The 21,841-nt window shown below is 43.4% G+C and overlaps 1 protein-coding gene across 1 annotated transcript in view; it reads left to right on the top strand.

Moving 5' to 3' along the window:
- The window catches only part of cdkal1 (CDK5 regulatory subunit associated protein 1-like 1), a 555,783-nt gene that overhangs the window by 56,954 nt on the left and 476,988 nt on the right, over positions 1-21,841 (top strand). The window contains exon 4 of the mRNA XM_055654805.1: positions 19,881-19,965. Coding sequence (XP_055510780.1) covers positions 19,881-19,965 — 85 coding nt within the window. The remainder of the gene's footprint in view (positions 1-19,880; positions 19,966-21,841) is intronic.

Consider the following 21,841-nt stretch of genomic DNA (forward strand, 5'->3'; position numbering starts at 1 on the left):
AGAAGCTTGTTATGCTATTTTATTGAATTATTGTAAGTCATTTGCGTCTTATAGTATCTCGCACAAGGTACGATCCAAGTATGTTCTTACTTTGAAGATAGACACAAAAATGGCGAACTCGGCGGGACAGGCAGCATCTCTAGAGAGGAATAGGTGAGGTTTTGGGTCGAGACCCATCTTCAGACTGAAAGTCGGAGAGGGGAGCTAGAGATATGGAAGGGTACAAAGGGCATGTAAGGCATGGAAAGGACAGATCAAAGCAGACAATGTTCAAGGAAATTGACATTTTGTTGGTTATGGGGAAGGTGACAATGAAACATTCAAACAGTAAAATTAATCAGGACAGTGGAATGGGCAAGGATGGAGAGAGAGGGAAAGCAAGGGTTACTTGAAGGTAGAGAAATTAATATTCGTACCACTGGGAAAGCTGTTCTTTGTCATTTTGTGTTTGAGTTTAGTTTATTGTCACGTGTACCGCGGTACAATAAAAAAAAATTGTTGTCTGCTAACCAGTCAGCGGAAGGACAATACATGAAAACAATAGAACCTTCCATAGAGTACAGATACATGCTGGGGGGGGGGGGGGATTAATGTGAATAATGTGTAGTGCAAGATAAAGCCAGTAAATTCCAATCAAAGATAGTTCAAGAGTCTCCAATGAGATAGATAGTAGTTTTTGATGTATTTCTGCGACTGGTGCCATTGCTCAAGAATGAAACGTACTTCCGGACTCACTGCATGTAAACCTGTTCTTGAATAGAATAGAATAGTTTCTTTATTGTCATTGTAACATGGGCCATGGGACAGATTTTAGAGTGTCCTTTAATCATTTTCACAATATGAGGCTTTTTGCATTATAACAGGGCCTATTCCTCTATTCTGTAAATGTGAGCATCGGTTGATACTCACTATGCACTTTTGCACAAGGTTTTTATTGCACCTGTACCTCACCTTGTGCATATGACAATAAACTTAAATTAGAGTCATACACCGTGGAAACAGGCCCCACGGCCCAACCTGCCCATGCTGACCAACATGCCCCACCAGTCCACCTGCCTTCTTTTGGCTCATATCCCTCTAAACCTATCCCATCCATGTACTTGTCTAAACGTTGCGATAGTACCTGCCTCAACTACCTCCTCCGGCAGCTTGTTCCATACATCCACCACCCTTTGTGTAACAAAGTTACCCCTTAGGTTCCCATTAAATCTTCCCTCCCCGCACCTTAAACCTATGTCCTCTGGTTCTCGATTCCCCTACTCTGTGCGTTTACAAGATCTATTCATCTCATGACTTTGTACACATCGTTTAGAGCACCCCTCATCCTTCTGCGCTCCAAGGAATAACTTGATGATGCACAGTTTCTTGGAATTGATTTAAAACTGTCTTGTTGCATTTCTTCCAAGGACATTATGTCAGAGAGGAAACAATTATTCCAATATTTGAATTAAATTCAAATCTACTCTGCACAGTGTATAGACACTATGTTAAAAGGCTATGTTAAAAGGGGAAACTTTGTAGTTTCTCTGATGCTTAAAATTATTTTGGATTTTCCTGCACTTCCCCTTGCTAATCCATGAATGAATCCAGCAAAGAATGAGACCACTTGGCTGTCTCTTCCTTTACTGTCTGCTTTGTAGATCTGTTAATTCAGTCCCAGTTCCCTGCTTTTTTCCCCCATGGCTCTATGATTGCTTTTATTTCAAACAATAATCCAATTTACATTTTGATGTTATTCAATCTGCTCCCATTATCCTCTTCAGCAGTGCATGACAGATGGCAGTAATTATAGGGGGAAGACATTTTCTAATTGTTTCTCCAGACCTTTTGATTAGTACGGGTGTCGGGGGTTATGGGGCAAAGGCAGATGAATGGGGTTGAGAGGGAAAGATAGAATGATTGAATGGCGGAGCAGACTTGATGGGCTGAATGGCCTAATTCCGCTCCTAGAACTTATGAACTTATGAACTTGCGAACTTTTGAGCTTTTGCTAATAACCTTAAATTAGTTTCATCAGATTGCCGACCCTTCCGCTACCGAAAACAGATGCTATCACAAATCCTTTAATTTTGAACTTTTCTATCAGATCTTCTGCTACAAGGAAAACAATGAGCTTGTCTCCTGATGCAATTAAATTCCTCATTTTGCTCCGGTAAATCCCCGTCTGCATCCTCTCTGTGTCCTTGACAACCTGCCCAAAGTTTGGCATGCAGTATTGAGCAGTAGTCTAGCTGAGGTCTAGCCATAAATGTTTAGCATAACTTCTTTGATTTTGTAGTATTAATAAAGCCAAGAATCATATACGCATATTGTGAAGATTATTAAAAAATCATGCTACTTCAAGCATTTGTGTGCAGACATAATCTTTGTTCCTGCACCTCTTTAAAATTACACCATTTTTATATTGGATATTTTGATTCTAATAGATCTAGTTTCATCTACCAGTCCAGACACAAAATATTGGAGTAACTCAGCCGGACAGGCAGCATCTCTGGAGAGAAGGAATGGGTGACGTTTTGGGTCGAGACCCTTCTTCATCTACCAGGCATTTTGGTAACCCAATTGTTCTTTTGTTATGAAACATCGAAAGATAGAACAGTGCAGCACAGGAACCGGCCCTTTGGCCCACGATGTCTGTGTCCAACATGGTGCCAAATTAAGCTAATCCTACATGAGATTCATTCCCTGTGTATCCAGGCACCCACCACTCTTGTGAAAAAAGAAAATTGCCTCACGTATCTCCTTTATATTTTCCTCCTCTCACCTTAAAGCTATGCCCTTTAGTTTTTAACATTTCCACCCTGGGAAAAGGTTCAGACTGCCTCTCTAAATTTTGTAAACATCTGTCATGTTTATGTTTAGGTTTATTACTGTCATGGAGGTACAGTGAAAAGCTTTGCTTTTGTGTAGTATCCAATCACATCAGGTAATATGATACATAATACAATCAAGTCAAATTCAAGCCCAGGTCCACCACAAGTTTTCCGGCAATTGGTGGTCCGACTCCTCCTTTAATCTGGACAAAATAGAGAGAGCACACATGAAATCCCCGTGGATGTGGTGCCTAGGCCGGGTGAGGCGGCCGATCTCCACCTCATCGATCCTTCCACGGCTGATCGGCGGGTTGAACTCTGGCAATGCCAGAACCGGCAGTTCCATTCCCATAGCCGACTTCTGTGGCCAATTGGCGGGTCAAATTTGCCCTCTGCGGCAGGGGCTCTGGAACTCCACCAGGACGAAGCTGGCAGATCTGTTGCCGAAGCCGACTTCTGAGGCTGACTTTGCAAGCCGGTATCTTGGCCCCCCCCCCCGGTGGTTTAGGTGGTCCATTCTGGTACAGTTCGACTACTCTCGAAGGCTGTCATCTCTTGGTCTGGTAAAACAGAGAAGGGGGAATGATTGGAGTGGGAGTGGGACAAGTCTTTAATTATGTTGGCTGCTTTTTTGAGGCAGCATAAAATGTAGATGGTGGAGAAATCAGAACTGTGGAATGGATTCTCTGCAATTCCTCACGGTCTTGGGAAGAGCTGTTCCCAAACCAAGCTGTGATATAACCCAAAAATTACTTGCAATGGTGCAACTGTAGGTCTTCCCTCATACTCCGATGATCCAGAGAAAACAGCCCAAGTTTGTCCAAACTCTTCTTATTGCTAATACCCTCTAATCCAGGCATCATTGTGGTGAACCATTTCTGCATCCCCTCCACGTCTTTCCTGTAATGGTAGAACCTAGAGCTGCACACAATACTCCAAATGCAGCCTAACTGAATATTTATAAAGCTGCAACATGAATTCCTGACTCTTATGGACTTGGACATCAAATTCCACACTGTACAAAAAGCTGTTCAGGGTCTTTCGAGTAACTGCATACTTTCCCTATTGCGGACGGCACAGTAGCGCAGCGGTAGAGTTGTTACCTTACTGCGTCAGAGTCTCGGGTTCGATCCTGACAAAGGTTGTATGTTTACCACATGACCTGTGTGGATTTGCTCCGAGATCTTCGGTTTCTCCCTACACTCCAAAGACGTATAGGTTTGTAGGTTAATTGGCTTGGTATAAATGTAAAATCATCCCTAGTGTGTTAATGTGTAGGTTGATGCGGACTCGGTGGGCCGAAGGGCCTGTTTTCAGGTGGTCCGCAGTCAATAAGTTCACAGAATTCACCTTTGCAGTATTGAGTTTATTTTATTGTCACGTGCACTGAGGTACAATGAAAAGCTTTTGTTTTATGCCAACCAGTCAGCGGCAAGGCAATGCATGATTACAATTGAGCCATCCACAGTACATGATAAAGGGAATAATGTTTAGTGAAAGATAAAGTCCAGTAAAGTCCTATTAAGGGTAGTCCAAGGGTCTCTAACAAGGAAGATAATAGCTCAGGGCCGCTCTCTACTTGTTGATAGAATGGTTCAGTTGCCTGATAACAGCTGGGAAGAAACTTCAGAAGAGCTGCTACAGTAACAAGCGCTGACAACAACCTGGCCCTTAACCCCAAGAAGACCAAGGAGCTCATTGTAGACTTCAGGAAGTCCAGAGGTGGCATGCACACCCCCATCCACATTAACGGGACGGAGGTGGAACGTGTTTCTAGCTTCAGGTTCCTGGGAGTCAACATCTCCGATGACCTCTCTTGGACCCACAATACCTCTACTCTGATCAAGAAGGCTCATCAGCGTCTCTTCTTCCTGAGGAGACTGAAGAAGGTCCATCTGTCTCCTCAGATCCTGGTGAACTTCTACCGCTGCACCATCGAGAGCATCCTTACCAACTGCATCACAGTATGGTATGGCAACTGCTCTGTCTCCGACCGGAAGGCACTGCAGAGGGTGGTGAAAATTGCCCAACGCATCACCGGTTCCACGCTCCCCTCCATTGAGTCTGTCCAAAGCAAGCGCTGTCTGCGGAGGGCGCTCAGCATCGCCAAGGACTGCTCTCACCCCAACCATGGACTGTTTACCCTCGTACCATCCAGGAGGCGCTACAGGTCTCTCCGTTGCCGAACCAGCAGGTCGAGGAACAGCTTCTTTCCGGCGGCTGTCACTCTACTAAACAACGTACCTCGGTGACTCACTTATTATTTATTTTTTATTCAAATCGTTTGCTATGTCGCTCTTCAAGGGAGATGCTAAATGCATTTCGTTGTCTCTGTACTGTACACTGACAATGACAATTAAAATTGAATCTGAATCTGAATCTGAATCTGAGTAAGAGAATAATGTGAATAACGTTTAGTGCAAGATAAAGCCCAGTAAAGTCCAATCAAAGATAGCCCAAGGGTCACCAATGAGGTCGATAGTAGTTTAGGACCGCTCTCTAGTTGTATTAGGATGGTTCAGTTGCCTGATAACAGCTGAGAAGAAGCTGTCCCTGAATCTGGAGGTGTGCGTTTTCACACTTCTTTACCTTTTGCCGATGGGTGAGGGGAGAAGAGGGAGCGGGCAGAGTGCGACTCGTCCTTGATTATGCCGCTGGCCTTGCCGAGGCAGCGTGAGGTATAAATGGAGTCAATGGAAGGGAGGTTGGTTGTGTGATTGTCTGGGCTACGTCCACAATTCGCTGCAGTTTATTTTGGTCTTGGATGGAGCTGTTCCAAAACCGTGCTGTTATGCATCCTGATTATATGCTGCTTAATATTATATGCCACATGATTGCACAGAAGAGGGTGCAATAGACTTGTTTTTCTCAGTTGAAGAGTCTAATGTGAGGGGGGAGGGGCGATTAGAAGTATTCTAATTTGTGAAGGCAACAGATAAGTTGGATAGCAGGAAGGTTTTCCCTGGGAGCAGAGATGGCCAAAGCTAGAGAGGCTTGGGTTTGGGTAAGAGGGAATCTAAGGAAATATGTTTTTATCTCAAGAGTGTTTGGAATCAGGAACGTGCTCGACCGATGGGCCTTTTTCGCTGCTGCAAGACTTGCTTGAACTAATGGAATGGCGGGTAAACCAAAGTATATTTTCAATGCCTTAAAAATTAATCAACTGGTAAAACTGTTATGTTTAAGAACTTTGGGAAGGGCGCAACTTGATCAGAAAGTAGGATTTTCAAGGCAGCAGAGAAAACAGAGACTTCTGTAATTTCTCCTGGTGAATGCAGATTAATTTTTCCAGAATATTGCTGTGAATGGAGGAGAGGCGCATTTATAAGCAGCTGTTTCGAAGACAGAATTACAATGTATCGCCCAGAGAGAGCCCAGAGATGCTGCCTGTCCCACTGAATCACTCCTGCATGCTGTGTTTATCTTAGAATGCATCGGAGCAGGGTAACAGCAATCCTGAATTTCCACATGCAACTGGTCATGTGGAGACAACATCAGTTGCTGTAAGAACAGCATTGACAATGAATCCTGTCTGCTTTGCAATCATTATTAAAGTATCATCATTATAAAGGTGTGAGGAGTTATGGAGAGAAGGCAGGAGAATGGGGATGCGAGGGAAAGATAGATCAGCCACGATTTGAATGGTGGAGCAGGGCTCTCGCTTAACTTTTTCCCTGTTGCCAGTCGGGCAACCTAGGCAGCTTTTTAGGTTGCCAAATGACAGTTTAGGTGGTCATTTAAGATGGCTTGCATGACGTGTGCGATAATGTGCTCGGACGAAGTGTGGAGTTACCAGTCGGAATTATGGTCAACGAAGCATTCATATATTATTTCTGCTTCAAATAAAGTCACAAACTAAACATATTCACCAATCAAGACATGATATATACCAAAGTCATGCAGCAAAATAATACAGTATCTCATCTCCTTTTACATGTTGCAATGAATGCAATTTCTATTATTTCTTTCCACTTCCAAATAAATTCTGGTTGGATTATTCCATGTATGATCAACCTCAGTGAGACCAAGCGCAGGCTTGGCGATCGCTTTGCACAACACCTACACTCAGTTCGCAATAACCAACCTGATCTCCCGGTGGCTCACCACTTCAACTCCCCCTCCCATTCCGATCTGACCTTTCTGTCCTGGGCCTCCTCCATGGCCAGAGTGAGGCCCACCGCATATTGGAGGAACAGCACCTCATATTTTGCTTGGGTAGTTTACACCTCAGCGGTATGAACATTGACCTCTCCAATTTCAGGTAGTCCTTGCTTTTTCCCCTCCCATTCCCAGCTCTCCCACAGACTACTGTCTCCGCCTCATCCTTTCTTTTCCCGACCCCCCCCCCGACATCAGGGTTGAAGAAGGGTCTCGACCGGAAACGTTGCCTATTCCTTCGCTCCATAGATGCTGCCTCACCCGCTGATTTTCTCCAGCTTTGTCTACCAACGGGATCCCACCACTGGCCACATCTTCCCATCTCCTCCCCTGTCGGCTTTCCGCAGAGACCGCTCCTTCCGTACCTCCCTGGTCAATTTGTCCCTTCCCACCCAAACCACTACCTCTCCTGGCATTTTCCCTTGCAGGAAGTGCTACACTTGTCGCTTTACCTCCCCCCCTTCACTCCATTCAAGGACCCAAGCCATCTTTCCAGGTGCGGCAGAGGTTCACGTGCACCTCCTCCAACCTCATCTATTGCATCCGCTGCTCTAGGTGTCATCTGCTCTACATCGGTGAGACCAAGCATAGTCTTGGCGATCGCTTCACCCAACACCTCCACTCGGTTCGCAATAACCAACCTGATCTCCCAGTGGCTCAGCACTTCAACTCCCCCTCCCATTCCGAATCTGACTTTTCTGTTCTGGGCCTCATCCATGGCCAGAGTGAGACCCACCGTATATTGGTGGAGCAGCACCTCATATTTTGCTTGCGCAGTTTACACCCCAGCGGTATGAAAATTGACCTCCAATTTCAGGTAGTCCCTGCTTTTTCTTCCGCTTCCCAGCTCTCCCTCAGCCCACTGTCTCCGCCTCTTCCTTTCTTCTTCCCACCTCCTGCACCCTCACATCAGTTTGAAGAAGGGCCTCGACCCAAAACGTCGCCTATTTTCTTTGCTTCATAGATGCTGCCTCACCCGCTGAGTTTCTCCAGCATTTTTGTCTCCCCATTCACAAGTTCTGTTATTCCATTTTCCTCACCCACTCCCTACACATTTTACAAAGACAAGTTAACCTACAAAGCCAATGCATCTTTGGGATGTGGGAGGAAACCTACATGCTTGCAGGGAGAATGTGCAAATTCAACACAGACAGTGCCCGTGGACAGGATCGAACACAGATCTCTGGCGTGTGAGGCAGCAAGTCCACCAGCTGTGCCACTATATTTTATTTTCCAACACACAAAATATCCATTTCCAGTCTTAAATCTCTAAGTGATGCTATGTTTCCCTTTACAGCTAGTGTATGTTATAATTCAGTTCAAGACTATGGGACAGTGCATTGGCCATAAAGTTGCTGCCTAAAATTGCCAGAGACCCGGAATTAATCCTGAATATGAGTGCTGTCTGTATGGAGTTTGCTCCCTTTCCCTTTGATCGCATGTGTTTTCTCCAGGTGCTCTTGTTTCCTTCCACATTCCAAAGGTGTGCAGGAACCTTTTTCAGACCCAACCCAAAACGTAATATTTTCCTTTTGTCCAGAGATTCTGTCTGACCTGTTGAGTTACTCCAGCTTTTTGTGTCTATCTTCAGTTTAAACCAGCATCAGCAGTTCTTTCCTACACACACACGATACTATACGATAGAATTTTATTAATCCCAGGAGGGAAATTGTGTGTGTGTGTATAGTTATATATTCATATATAAATATACACTGTTTTGTTTTCTCGTTTATAACATTGTTTACAGAGTACTATGTTTACATATTCTGTTGTGCTGCTGCAAGTAAGGATTTCATTGGGGACTGAGAGAATAAAACACTCTTGACTCTTGACTTACATCGCTAATGTGTGGGATAGAACTAGTGTATGGGTGATCGGTGGTCAGTGTAGACTCGGTGGGCCGAAGGGCCTGTTTCCACGCTGTATGTTTAAATTAAACTAAAATACTAAAACCAGAGGAAATCTAAAGAAGGGTCTCTACCCGAAACGTCACCCAATTTCTTCTATCCAGAGATGCTGGCTGCTCCATGGAGTTCCGCCGCACAATTAAAGCATGGAATAGTCTTCACCCTACTATAGGTACCCAACCAGCAGCAATTAAATTTAAGGTAGTTCTTTTTTTCCCCAAGAACCCTTTTTTGTTTAAGTCCAAGTCAAGAGTCAAGAGAGTTTTATTGTCATGTGTCCCAGATAGGACAATGGAATGTCCTTGCTTGCTTGCTGCAGCACAACAGAATATGTAAACATAATACAGAACAGGAGATAAAAGTTCACTGTGTCCATAGACCATATTTATATGCACAATAAATAAACAGATAAAATGCAATAGGCTGTTATTTTTCAGAGTTTGGTGGTGGTGTTTTAAATTCTGTTTAGATTCCTTTTTGAATATTTTTGGAGGATCAGGAAACCAAGAAGCAAGAATTACTCCAGGGAGTTACTCCAGCTCCACGGAGTGATTCTGCGTTGGTTTTCAGCGTCACGGCGAGTGGACAGCAATGGCAGCCAGATCTCCCACCAGAGAGTGACAGAGAGAGTGACAGAGGGAGAGAGAAAGATAGAGAGGGGGCCTGCTTAGAATTAATCGATAGGTGCTTGCCAAGCCGGGCAAAATGGCATGGCTTTTATGTTGTCCAGGGCTGTGGGTTGCCATTGGCAACCGGGCAACCGCTTATTTCGAGCCCTCTGGACTTGATGGGCCGAATAACCTAACTCTGCTCCTAGAACTAATGAAGTTATAGACTATCACCATTAATTCCATATCAATGCTCTTCTTCTATGCATTGCCATTGCTTTCTGTCCAGTTCATACTTCATACTGAATTATGAAGCGAAGTAAATATGATTCTGTCCCAGTATTTGGAATTGAGGACAAAGATTGAACTAATATTTCATTTCATTATCTGAAGCATTACCTATCAGTACTTGTTGATCTGAAACCTGTGTATCTGCTTAGTTGGATAGAGAAGCTCTGACAATTATTTGAAGAGTTTTTGCCCATAATCCAAGCAACATTTATCAATAGACAATAGACAATAGGTGCAGGAGTAGGCCATTTGGCCCTTCGAGCCAGCACCGCCATTCAATGTGATCGTGGCTGATCATCCCCAATCAGTACCACCGCCCCCGTTCCTGCCTTCTCCCCATATCCCCAGACCGCTATTTTTAAGTGCCCTATCAAGCTTTCTTTTGAAAGCATCCAGAGAACCTGCCTCCACCGCCCTCTGAGGCAAAGAATTCCACAGACTCACCACTCTCTGTGAAAAAAAGTGTTTCCTCGTCTCCGTTCTAAATGGCTTACTCCTTATTCTTAAACTGTGGCCCCTGGTTCTGGATTCCCCCCAACATCGTGAACATGTTTCCTGCCTCTAGTGTGTCCAAGCCCTTAACAATCTTATATGTTTCAATGAGATATCCTCTCATCCTTCTAAACTCCAGATTGTACAAGCCCAGCTGCTCCATTCTCTCAGCATATGACAGTCCCGCCATCCCAGGAATTAACCTTGTAAACCTACGCTGCACTCCCTCAATAGCAAGAATGTCCTTCCTCAAATTAGGGGACCAAAACTGCACACAATACTCCAGGTATGGTCTCACTAGGGCTCTGTACAACTGTAGAAGGACCTCTTTGCTCCTATATTTGATTATTTTTGTTATAAAGGCCAACATGCCATTCGCTTTCTTCACTGCCTGCTGTACCTGCATGCTTACTTTCATAGACTGATGTACAAGGACCCCCCAGATCCCGTTGTACTTCCCCTTTTCCCAACTTGACACCATTTAGATAGTAATCTGCCTTCCTGTTTTTGCTACCAAAGTGGATAGCGTTGGATGAACTCCATCAACATAAATTAACTGACAATTTATGTGCTGCTTGGACCTTTCTGCGCTGTGTTTGGTTTGGCGTGGCACAGTGGTGCAGTGGTAGAGTTGCTGCCTTACAGCGCCAGAGACCTGGGTACAATCCAGGGTTTTTGCTGTCCACACAAATGTTGTGCATTCTCCCCTGTGACCATGTGGGTTTTCTCCTTGTTCTCTGGTTGTGTAGGAAGCAACTGCAGATGCTGGTGTACACTGTAGATAGACACAAAATGGTGGAGTAACTCAGCAGGTCAGGCAGCATCTCTGGATAGAAGTAATGGGTCTATCTTCAGGTTTGTAGGTTAATTGGCTTTTGTAATTTGTCCTAAGTGTGTAGGATGCAAAACTGGGATAACGCAGAACTAATGTATAGGTGAGCGTTGGTTGGCATGGACTTGGTGGGTCGAAGGGCCTGTTTACACGCTGTATCTCTGAACTAATCTTTGTCGACATATTCATAATCATAGTTTAGGAGTACTGAAGAAGGATCTCGACCTGAAACATCACCCATTCCTTCTCTCCAGAGATGCTGCCTGCCCGCTGAATTATTCCAGCATTTTGTGTCTATCTTTGGTTTAAACCAGCATCTGCAGTTCCTTCCTACACATTTAGAAGTACTTTATTGGTTACAGTCCCTTAGGCCAAAAAATATATATAGCTACAGGTTTTTTTTTAAATCATATGCCTCCAAATATAATATGACTCAAACTTGAAGATCTGCAAATGTTTTAAAAGATATGTCAAGGATAATTCTAAAGTTTAAATAATGATGAAGCTTCTCGGATCGGTATACTGTAATAATATTATTTACGAACAAAAATCGAAGGAAGTATTTGAAAAGGCAGACTGAATTCTGAGCTGACAGGTCCACACTTATCTGGCTAATTATTACTCACTTTGTGAGCTTTGAACTAGGGCTGCTTTTTCAAGTCTTTTATCCAAATTTTGTTTCCATGTTGCATTACAGCCGGATAGCACAAGGTGTTGGCTCTATTGCACTTAAAAAAGCTTTAGCCAACAAGCATAATCTCACAAGTTCCCACTCAGCTATTCGATTGTTCATATGCAAAGCAGTGGCCAGGTGTTTCTCTCAAGTTGAGAGAAAAATCAAAGAGGTTGCTCTGTGGTATGATCGTACATCCACCGTAATAGTAAGATTAGTGGGCAACGTGTCTTGGACAAGTCTTGGGCTGACTACATTTACTATAGCAAGGTGACTATAATAAAGATTGATGAATATCTGCAGGCTTAACCCCCCACCCCCTCTCCCATTCCCACACTGAACTTTCTGTTTTGGGCCTCCTCCACTGTCAAAGTGAGGCCAAGCGTAAACTGGAGGAACAGCACTTCATATTTCATATGGACAGCATACAACCCAGCGGTATGAATATTGATTTCTCTAGCTTCAAGTAACTCTTGCAACCCCTCTCCATCTCCCAACCTAGTCGTCGTAACAGTTTCACTGGTGTGCGGTCTCCTCCTATGTTTTTAAGTCCTGCTAAGTTTTCACTGTATGTATAACTTGTCACCCACAATGAACCATTGTGGGCTCCACCTTTCCTTGATCATTGTTGCTGGCTTTGAACTGTCTTTTTGCATATATTTCATTAATTTGTTCTATGGTCCTTTTGTATATCTCGTTCCCTCTTCCCTGACTCAGTCTGAAGAAGGGTCACGACCCAAAACGTCCCCAAATCCTTTTATTTACCTGACCCGCAGAGTTATTCCTGCTTTTCGTGTCTATATTCGATGTAAACCAGCATCTGTAGTTTTTTTATATACACTTTGTGTTACGAAGTTTGAATCTTGTTGTACATTGCCCACTACTTGTGATGATTAGAATAAACTAATGGCTTAATAAGATGAACAAATATTTTGGGTATAAATATTGATGGCCAGATAGTCCAATAGCTCTGATGAAAGTTTGTTGTTAGATGCTTTGTTCATAGTTAGTGTTTGATCTTTTGAATGTTTTTAATATCTAATTTCCAGCATCTGCAATATTTTGCTTTAGGGCTTCTCTAAATATTTGTCAAAATATTTATGTTTTACTTTCATCTTAACCATGGACAGGGTAAAAATAAAACATTAATTTCCGGGCATGTCTCCAAATATGTAAAAAGCGAATGCCATTTGGAGAAATGTGGAACATAATTTTTTCCTTGATTTGTCAATATTATTTCACTGGTCACATTTCTAAAGGCTTCAAGGTCTTTTCAAGATCAGTCAGGACTGTTTTGTATTAATTGCAGTTAATCATATTCAACTTTAATGCCCCATGGTCAAACCAATGTCCATGTTCATTGCTGATGAAATAATGTGTAGGAAGGATGGTTTAAACTGAAGAGAGACACAGAATGCTGGAGTAACTCAGTAGGACAGGCAGCATCTCTGGAGAGAAGGAATGGGTGACGTTTCTTCAGACTGGTTAGGGATAAGGGAAACGAGAGATATAGACGATGATGTGGAGAGATAAAGAAAAATTAATGAAAGATATACAAAAAAGTAACGATGATAAAGGAAACAGGCCAATGTTAGCTGTTGGTTGAAAACGAGAAGCTGGTGCGACTTGGGTGGGGTAGGAATAGAGAGAAAGGGAATGCCGGGGCCAGCTGTTGAAATCGTAATCGTAGTAAATTTATTAGCCAAGTATGTTTTGCAATGTACAAAGAATTTGAATTTGCCATACAGTCATACCAAAAAAAGCAACAAGACACACAACTACATAAAAATTAACATAAACATCCACCACAGCGGCTCCACCACATTCCCCACTGTGATGGAAGGCAATAACATATCATCTTCTTTCCTCCTTTTCTCCCGCGGTCGGGGTAGTCGAACCATCTGCAGTCAGGGCGATCGAAGCTCCCGTAGCTGGTGATCGAAGCTCCCAGCGTTGGGGCGGTTGAAGCTCCGCGTTGGGGCGGTTAAAGCTCCTGCAACTTGGAGCTCCTGAGGACACAAGTCTTCAGGCGCCCGCGGTTGGAGCTGCTGAGGTAGATTCACAGCTAGAGGCCGCCAGCTCCATGATGTTAGGCTGCAGTGCGGACTGAGATACGATATGAAAAAAAGTTGCATCTCCGTCGAGGAAAGAGATTAAAAATGTTCCCCCCCCAAATAATAAAAAACTAAAGGTACACTAAACATACATTGAACAACAGACTAAAAACAACCAAGCAGAAAAAGACGAGACAGAACGTTGGCAGAGGCAGCCATTGTTCAATTCTTCCAGTCTTTTTTAGTTTTCGGATTAATTCAATAGCTTGTGTTTCAGAGTTATAGAGTCATACAGCATGGAAACAGGCAATTCGGCACACTTTGCCCACACCGGCCAACATATCCCCGCTATACTAGTCCCACCTACCCTCGTTTGCCGCATATCACTCCACTTATGAAATCCAGAAATTGCTAATGTACGACAATTATTATCTAATTGATAATTAGATATTAGAAATTGCTAATGTACGACAATTTATTATCTAAATGGTGGCCGATTGGGAAAGGGGGAGATGCAGCGAGACCTGGGTGTCATGGTACACCAGTCATCATGCCGGTGCAGCAGGCAGTAAAGAAAGCGAATGGTATGTTGGCTTTCATAGCAAGAGGATTTGAGTATAGGAGCAGGGAGGTTCTACTGCAGTTGTACAGGGTCTTGGTGAGACCACACCTGGAGTATTGCGTGCAGTTTTGGTCTCCAAATCTGAGGAAGGACATTATTGCCATAGAGGGAGTGCAGAGAAGGTTCACCGGACTGATTCCTGGGATGTCAGGACTGTCTTATGAAGGAAGACTGGATAGACTTGGTTTATACTCTCTAGAATTTAGGAGATTGAGAGGGGATCTTATAGAAACTTACAAAATTCTTATGGGGTTGGACAGGCTAGATGCAGGAAGATTGTTCCCGATGTTGGGGAAGTCCAGGACAAGGGGTCACAGCTTAAGGATAAGGGGGAAATCCTTTAAAACCGAGATGAGGAGAACTTTTTTCACACAGAAAGTGGTGAATCTCTGCCGCAGAGGGTAGTTGAGGCCAGTTCATTGGCTATATTTAAGAGGGAGTTAGATGTGGCCCTTGTGGCCAAGGGGATCAGAGGGTATGGAGAGAAGGCAGGTACGGGATACTGAGTTGGATGATCAGCCATGATCATATTGAATGGCGGTGCAGGCTCGAAGGGCCGAATGGCCTACTCCTGCACCTAATTTCTATGTTTCTATGTCTAATACACTTGACTGTGGACTTAACTGCTGATAAATGGACACAAAACAGAAGAATAAAAAGAGCATTTTCAGGTTGGGAGGCTGAGACTAGTGGTGTGAGGCTGGGATTGATGTTGGGACCCCTGCGGTTTAGATCAGCGATTGGGATGACATTTTCCAAAATGTAATCCATCCAAGTTTTCTGATGGTGCCAAGTCAAGTGGTAGTGCTGGTAAGGAGGAGAATGTGGAGATGTTTTGGGGAAATATAGACATGATAAGTGAAAATAAAAAAATCTGCAGATGCAGGAAAGTCACAATAAAAATAGAAAATGCTGGAAATACTCAGCATGTTAGTCAGCATCTGTGGAAAAGGTGATAATATTATTAAAATCATAATAGGAATTTACTTGTTCCCAATCTTAATGATCTATTCTTGACAGTGCACTGGACACTTCACCAGGGAGAGGATGAATGGCCTGTTTTCAGGTCCAGGCTGAGTATTCCTCCATTTCAGTGACCGGCACAAAGGTGGGGCTCTCTCTAGCAGGGAATACCTCAATCAGATCGTGGTCCAATCCCCCTTCACCATAAATAGGTATGGTGGCGTAGCGGTGGAGTTGTTGCCTTACAGCCCCAGAGACCCAGGTTCGATCCTGACTACGGGTGCAGTTTGTGCAGAGTTTGCACATTCTCCATGTGACCTGCATGGTTTTCTCCAGGATGTCCAGTTTCCTTCTACATTCCATAGACGTAAAGGTTTGCAGGTTAATTGGCTTTGGTAAAAATTGTAAATTGTCCCTAGTGTGTAGGATAATGTTGATGTACGGGATTGCCTATCGGCATCGGCTCGTTGGGCTGAAGGGCCTGTTTCCACGCTGTGTCTCTAAACTAAACTGATCTATGCAATACCAGTTATCTCTAACAGAATTTTATAGCACAAAAACAGGCCCTTTGGTCTAAAAGTCTGTACTAAACATATACACACAGAATGTTAAAGAAGGAACTGCAGATGATGGAAAATCGAAGGTAGACAAAAATGCTAGAGAAACTCAGCAGGAGAGGCAGCATCTATGGAGCGAAGGAATAGGTGACGTTTCGGGTCAAGATCTGATCCCATCAGGGGTGGGGGGTGGGCGGGAAGAAGAAAGGAAGAGGCGGAGACAGTGGGCTGTGGGAGAGCTGGGAAGGGGAGGGAAAGGATGTAGAAACATAGAAAATAGGTGCAGGAGTAGGCCATTCGGCCCTTCGAGCCTGCACCGCCATTCAATATGATCATGGCTGATCATCCAACTCAGTATCCTGCACCTGCCTTCTCTCCATACTCCCTGATCCCTCAAGGGCCACATCTAACTCCCTCTTAAATATAGCCAATGAACTGGCCTCAACTACTTTCTGTGGCAGAGAATTCCACAGACTCACCACTCTCTGTGTGAAAAATGTTTTTCTCATCTCGGTCCTAAAAGATTTCCCCCTTATCCTTAAACTGTGACCCCTTTTTTCTGGACTTCCCCAACATCGGGATCAATCTTCCTGCATCTAGCTTGTCCAACCCCTTAAGCAAGGACTACCTGAAATTGGAGTAGAAATATGAGGTGTTGTTCCTCCAATTTGCAGTGGGACTCACTCTGGCCATGGAGGAGGCCCAGGGCAGGAAGGTCGGATTCGAAATGGGAGGGGGTGTTCAAGTGCCGAGCCACCAGGAGATCAGGTTGGTTAATGCGAACTGTGCGGAGGTGTTGGGCGAAGCGATCGCCAAGCATGCGCCTGGTCTCACCGATGTAGAGCAGTTGACACCAAGAGCACCGGATGCAATAGATGAGGTTCACTAATGTGGATTCCCTTCCGTTACTCTCTCCCACTAGATCCTGGGTCCCCTAGTATTTACGGGAGATTGTTTGTGTCTTTCTTATTGAAAACAGAATGCAAGTACTCATTTAACTGTTCTGCCATTTCCTTGTTTTCCATTATAAATTCACCTGTATCTCTTGGTAAGGGACTCTATCTTCAATATTCTAATATTTTCGAATTTCGATCTGATTCAGTACATTAATTTACTGAACGTATGAATTGGGCAGCTGTGAAAAGAGTGGAGGCTGGTTGTATCAGCATGAGAATAAGTTAATTAGTCTGGTGGAAGAATTGGCAGGAGGATGTGAAATCCATTGAAAAATATGATATTTAGTGGTGGAAAATGAGGACACGCAGAAAGATGCCATGAGGAAGATTAATTGTTGTTTCAAAATTATCTAACTTTTATTCTATCAATAATGTTCACTGTGGATGAAATCACTTGTTGATGTCTTAGGTACACAAAATTGCTGGAGAAACTCAGCGGGTGCAGCAGCATCTATGGAGCGAAGGAAATAGGCAATGGTTCGGGCCGAAACTCTTCTTCAGACTGATGGGGGGTGGGGGGGGGGAGAAGGAAGGAAAAGGGGAGGAGGAGGAGCCCGAGGGCGGGCAGATAGGAAGGTGGGAGGAGACAGCTCAAGGGTTAAGGAAGGGGAGGAGACAGTAAAGGCTAGCAAAATTGGGAGAATTCAATGTTAATGCCATCCGGACGCAAGGTCCCCAGGCGGAATATGAGGTGCTGTTCCTCCAATTTCCGCTGTTGCTCACTCTGGCAATGGAGGAGACCCAGGACAGAGAGGTCGGATTGGGAATGGGAGGGGGAGTTGAAGTGCTGAGCCACCGGGAGGTCAGGTTGGTTATTGCGGACTGAGCGGAGGTGTTCGGCGAAACGATCGCCCAACCTACGCTTAGTCTCCCCGATGTAAATCAGCTGACGCCTAGAGCAGAGGATGCAGTAGATGAGGTTGGAGGAGATGCAGGTGAACCTTTGTCGCACCTGGAACGACTGCTTGGGTCCTTGAATGGAGTCGAATGTTGATTTCTTAGTTTCTTAGTAACTATTTTATGTGGACTGTTTACAAATTATTTGAATATCATGCATTGCTGGCACATTATTACTCTCTCTTTTTGCTTATTATTTACATGATCCTTGACTGAAAGGCCTGGTGTTAAACAACTGATTGGTAGGCTGTTGACTGAAAGGCAGGTTTTCCATATCGGTCATACTTGCTAGATTCTGTATTTATAAAGTATTTGTTACAAAACAATAAAATGCTGTGCTAATAACAGGCCTCCATTTTGCTATGGGAACTGAGTACAATAAAATTCTGACAATCTACTGCATTTTTAATTTGAAATTCCACTGGTTTGGCATCTTGTTCACTGGATAACGTTGCCCATGCTCCCATTAAAGTCTTCAGTGTCCTGCTTCCCACACTGCTTTTAAGCTCCTGCGAGACCCATTTTTGCACACCCTTCAAATCTGCTCACTAGAAGATGTGTAGGATGGAACTGCAGATGCAGGTTTAAATCGAAGATAGTTAAAAAATGCTGGAGTAACTCAGCGGGACAGGCAGCATCTCTAGAGAGAAGGAACGGGTGACGTTTCGTATCGAGACCGAAGTCTGAACAAGGGTCTCGACCTTAAACGTCACCCATTCGTTCTCTCCAGAGATGCTGCCTGTCCCGCTGAGTTACTCTAGCATTTTGTGTCTATCCTCACTGTGAAATGTATTGTACCAATGCAAGGGGAGCACAGTGGCGTAGCGGCAGAGTCGCAGCCTCACGGCGTCAGAGACCCAGGTTCGATCCTGACTGCAGGTGCTGCCATATGTATTATGGGTGCAAACAGAGTTTGTACATTTTCCCTGTCTTCGCACGGGTTTTATCCGGGTGCTCCGGATTCCTCCCACACTCCGATGCCGTACAGGTTTGTAGGTTAATTGGCTTCTGTAAATTGTCACTAGCTTGTAGGACCAGGAACCATTGGTCAGCGCCGACTCAGTGGGCCGAAGGATCTGTTTTCACACTGTATCTTTAAACTAAACTAAACTAACATGCATCACTTAAAAAAAAAAAATTTGAATATAGACATAAGGAACTCCAAACGATAGAATCTTAAGTAAAATGCAAAGTGCTGGGTGAACTCAGTGGGTCAGGCAGCATCTGTGAAGCGACCCTTTTTCAGACTTGAAAGTTTGGTGAGTTATTAATTATCATAATATCAAAGTGTTCTGAAAATCTGTCTGGCCAACAAAGTCCTGAGCGCGCCAGATTATTAGTTTTACTGTACATAGTGTAGCCTCAGTTATCTATTCCCCATGTCAGGACTTACATTTTATTTATTATGGAATTATTATTCATTCAAAGGGTACGATTAAGTTCAACTAACCCATCCGCTGCTCATCTGTCACCTCAGTTCTTGCTGCTCCACTGACATCACCAACAACACCTCTATTTTAAAACTCCCATCATTTTCACATATCTCCATACCCTCATTACATCCTCCAGTCTAATAAGTCTCCTGGATCTTAACCGTTGTCTAATTCTGGCTGCTCGCTCATCTTTCATTTGTGTCGATGTTAGACACAAAATGCTGGAGTGACTCAGCAGGACAGGCAGCATCTCGAGAGGAGGAATGGGTGACGTTTTAGGTCGAGACCCACTGAGTTGCTCCAGCATTTTGGTGTAAACCAGCATTGGCAATTCCTTCCTACGCATTTTGATTTGCGTTGCTTGCCATGGGGCAAAATAATTTCATTTGCTGATTTATATTATAAACTGTTTAATTAGGGGACTTTGCTGCACGATTGAATAGTTTGTATTTATTTTGCATGTACAGTGTCTTCTGTTAAGCTTGTATCACATTGTATTCATGTATTGTCTTTCCGATGACTGGTTAGCACGCAACAACATTTTTTAACTGTACCTCGGTACACTTGATACTAAGCTGAACTAAACTGATTTTCTAACAGGCTCCTTTTTCTCACTACTTGCAGAAAACTCATCCAGCGCAGATTTATGGCTGCTGAACAGTTGCACTGTGAAAAACCCAGCCGAAGATCACTTCAGAAACTCAATTAAGTAAGTAAAATAAAAAGTAACCCACCAGTAATTCATTCTGAAATATTATTTTTGAAAGAACATTTGACATTTCATCACCAAACCCTAATACTGTTGTGAATTAAAATTTGGCACAATGGCATGGCAGTTTCAGCGTTCAATTTCCACCAAGTTCAGCAGGATTTACATCAATGTTAAAAACCAAGAGTGAATGTTTCAAATGAAATATTATCCATTATCAGCCTTATAGCTATCGACTGAATATTTAATTATTACATTCTGATATGTTTTAGATGCTAGAATGCAACAAACAGACGTTCTCGCTGGAATTTAGAAGATTGAGGGGGGATCTTGTAGAAACTTGCAAAATTCTTAACGGGTTGGACAGGCTAGATGCAGAAAGATTGTTCCCGATGTTGGGGAAGCTCAGAACAAGGGGTCACCGTTTAAGGATAAAGGGGAAATCTTTTAGGACTGAGATGAGAAAAACATTTTTTACACGGAGTGGTGAATCTCTGGAATCTCTGCCATAGAATGTAGTTGAGGCCAGTTAATTGGCTATATTTAAGAGAGAGTTAGATGTGGCCCTTGTGGCTACAGAGATCAGGGGGTATGGAGAGAAAGCAGGCACAGGATACTGAGTTGGATGATCAGCCATGATCATATTGAAGAGCAGTGCAGGCTACTAGGGCCAAATGGCCTACTACTGCACCTATTTTCTATGTTTCTGCAAATGGGCAAATGTTTGAGAATACTTAATGATTTTATTTTTCTTGTTTTAAAGCCGAAAGGTTTCCATGGTTAGATAGATTTAAAGAATTAAACTTAAGTATATTTATGGATTTTAAAGATTCAAACATCTGGATATCACTAACATACTCTTCAGTTTAGTTTAGAGATATAGCGCGGAAACAGGCACTTTGGGCACCAACCAGCGATCCCTGCACATTAACACTATTCTACACACACTAGGGACAATTTACAATTATACTAAGACAATTAGCCTACAAACCTGTATGTCTTTGGAGTGGGAAGAAACTGGAGGTTTCAGAGAATGGAGAGAATGTAAAAACTCGGTACAATCAAGCACCCGTAGTCAGAATCAAACCTGTGTCTCTGGTGCTCTAGGGCAGCAAATACACTGCTACACTACCATGCTGCCCCTTCAGGTGATAAACAATATATAAAAATAATTCTGTACTGAAAACCGTATTATTATCGAAATGGAGAGAGACTGCAAGTGAGTAAAATTCAGAGGGATCTCAGTGTTCTAGCGCATGAACCACAGAAAAGTTAGCTGGCAGGTCCAACAAGTAACTAAGAAGGCACACAGCATGTATTTCTACTTATCTTCCTTTCATCATTGGATGTCCATGTTTTCCCTAATCCATTCAATTCATTGCCAGCACGGACACTAAATGGTTTCAATACAAGCTTCAGCCAGATTTTAATACAATAGAATAGTTTCATGGGTATAGAATAGCTGTTGGGCGTGATCAGAACATAAAATGTTTATTGCCAAGGTGTACCTATGCCCCATAATTTATTCTTACTTTCTCCGACAGCATTCATGGAGTGCAAGAGCACAGTCTGTGCCTTTTTATTGAGCTGTAAAAATTCAAGATTGGATTTGGCTCTCTGTTGACATAACAGTGGCTAAGCATTTTGTAAGGCTGATAAATAGGAACAGTAGAGCAGAGGAAACAGGCCCTTCAGTCCACATTATTCACATTGAACATGTTGCTAAATAAACTACTCTCCTCTGCCTGTACGTGATTCATATCTCTCATTCCCTGATATATCCATGTGCCTTATCAAAAGGATCTGAAATGCTATTTTCCCAATGTAGCTTTGCAAGTTTTGTAAAAGTTCTTTTTTTGATTAGAGTTTAGAGAGA

The sequence above is a fragment of the Leucoraja erinacea genome, chromosome 2, assembly GCF_028641065.1.
Source record: "Leucoraja erinacea ecotype New England chromosome 2, Leri_hhj_1, whole genome shotgun sequence".
NCBI classification, from domain to species: domain Eukaryota; kingdom Metazoa; phylum Chordata; class Chondrichthyes; order Rajiformes; family Rajidae; genus Leucoraja; species Leucoraja erinaceus.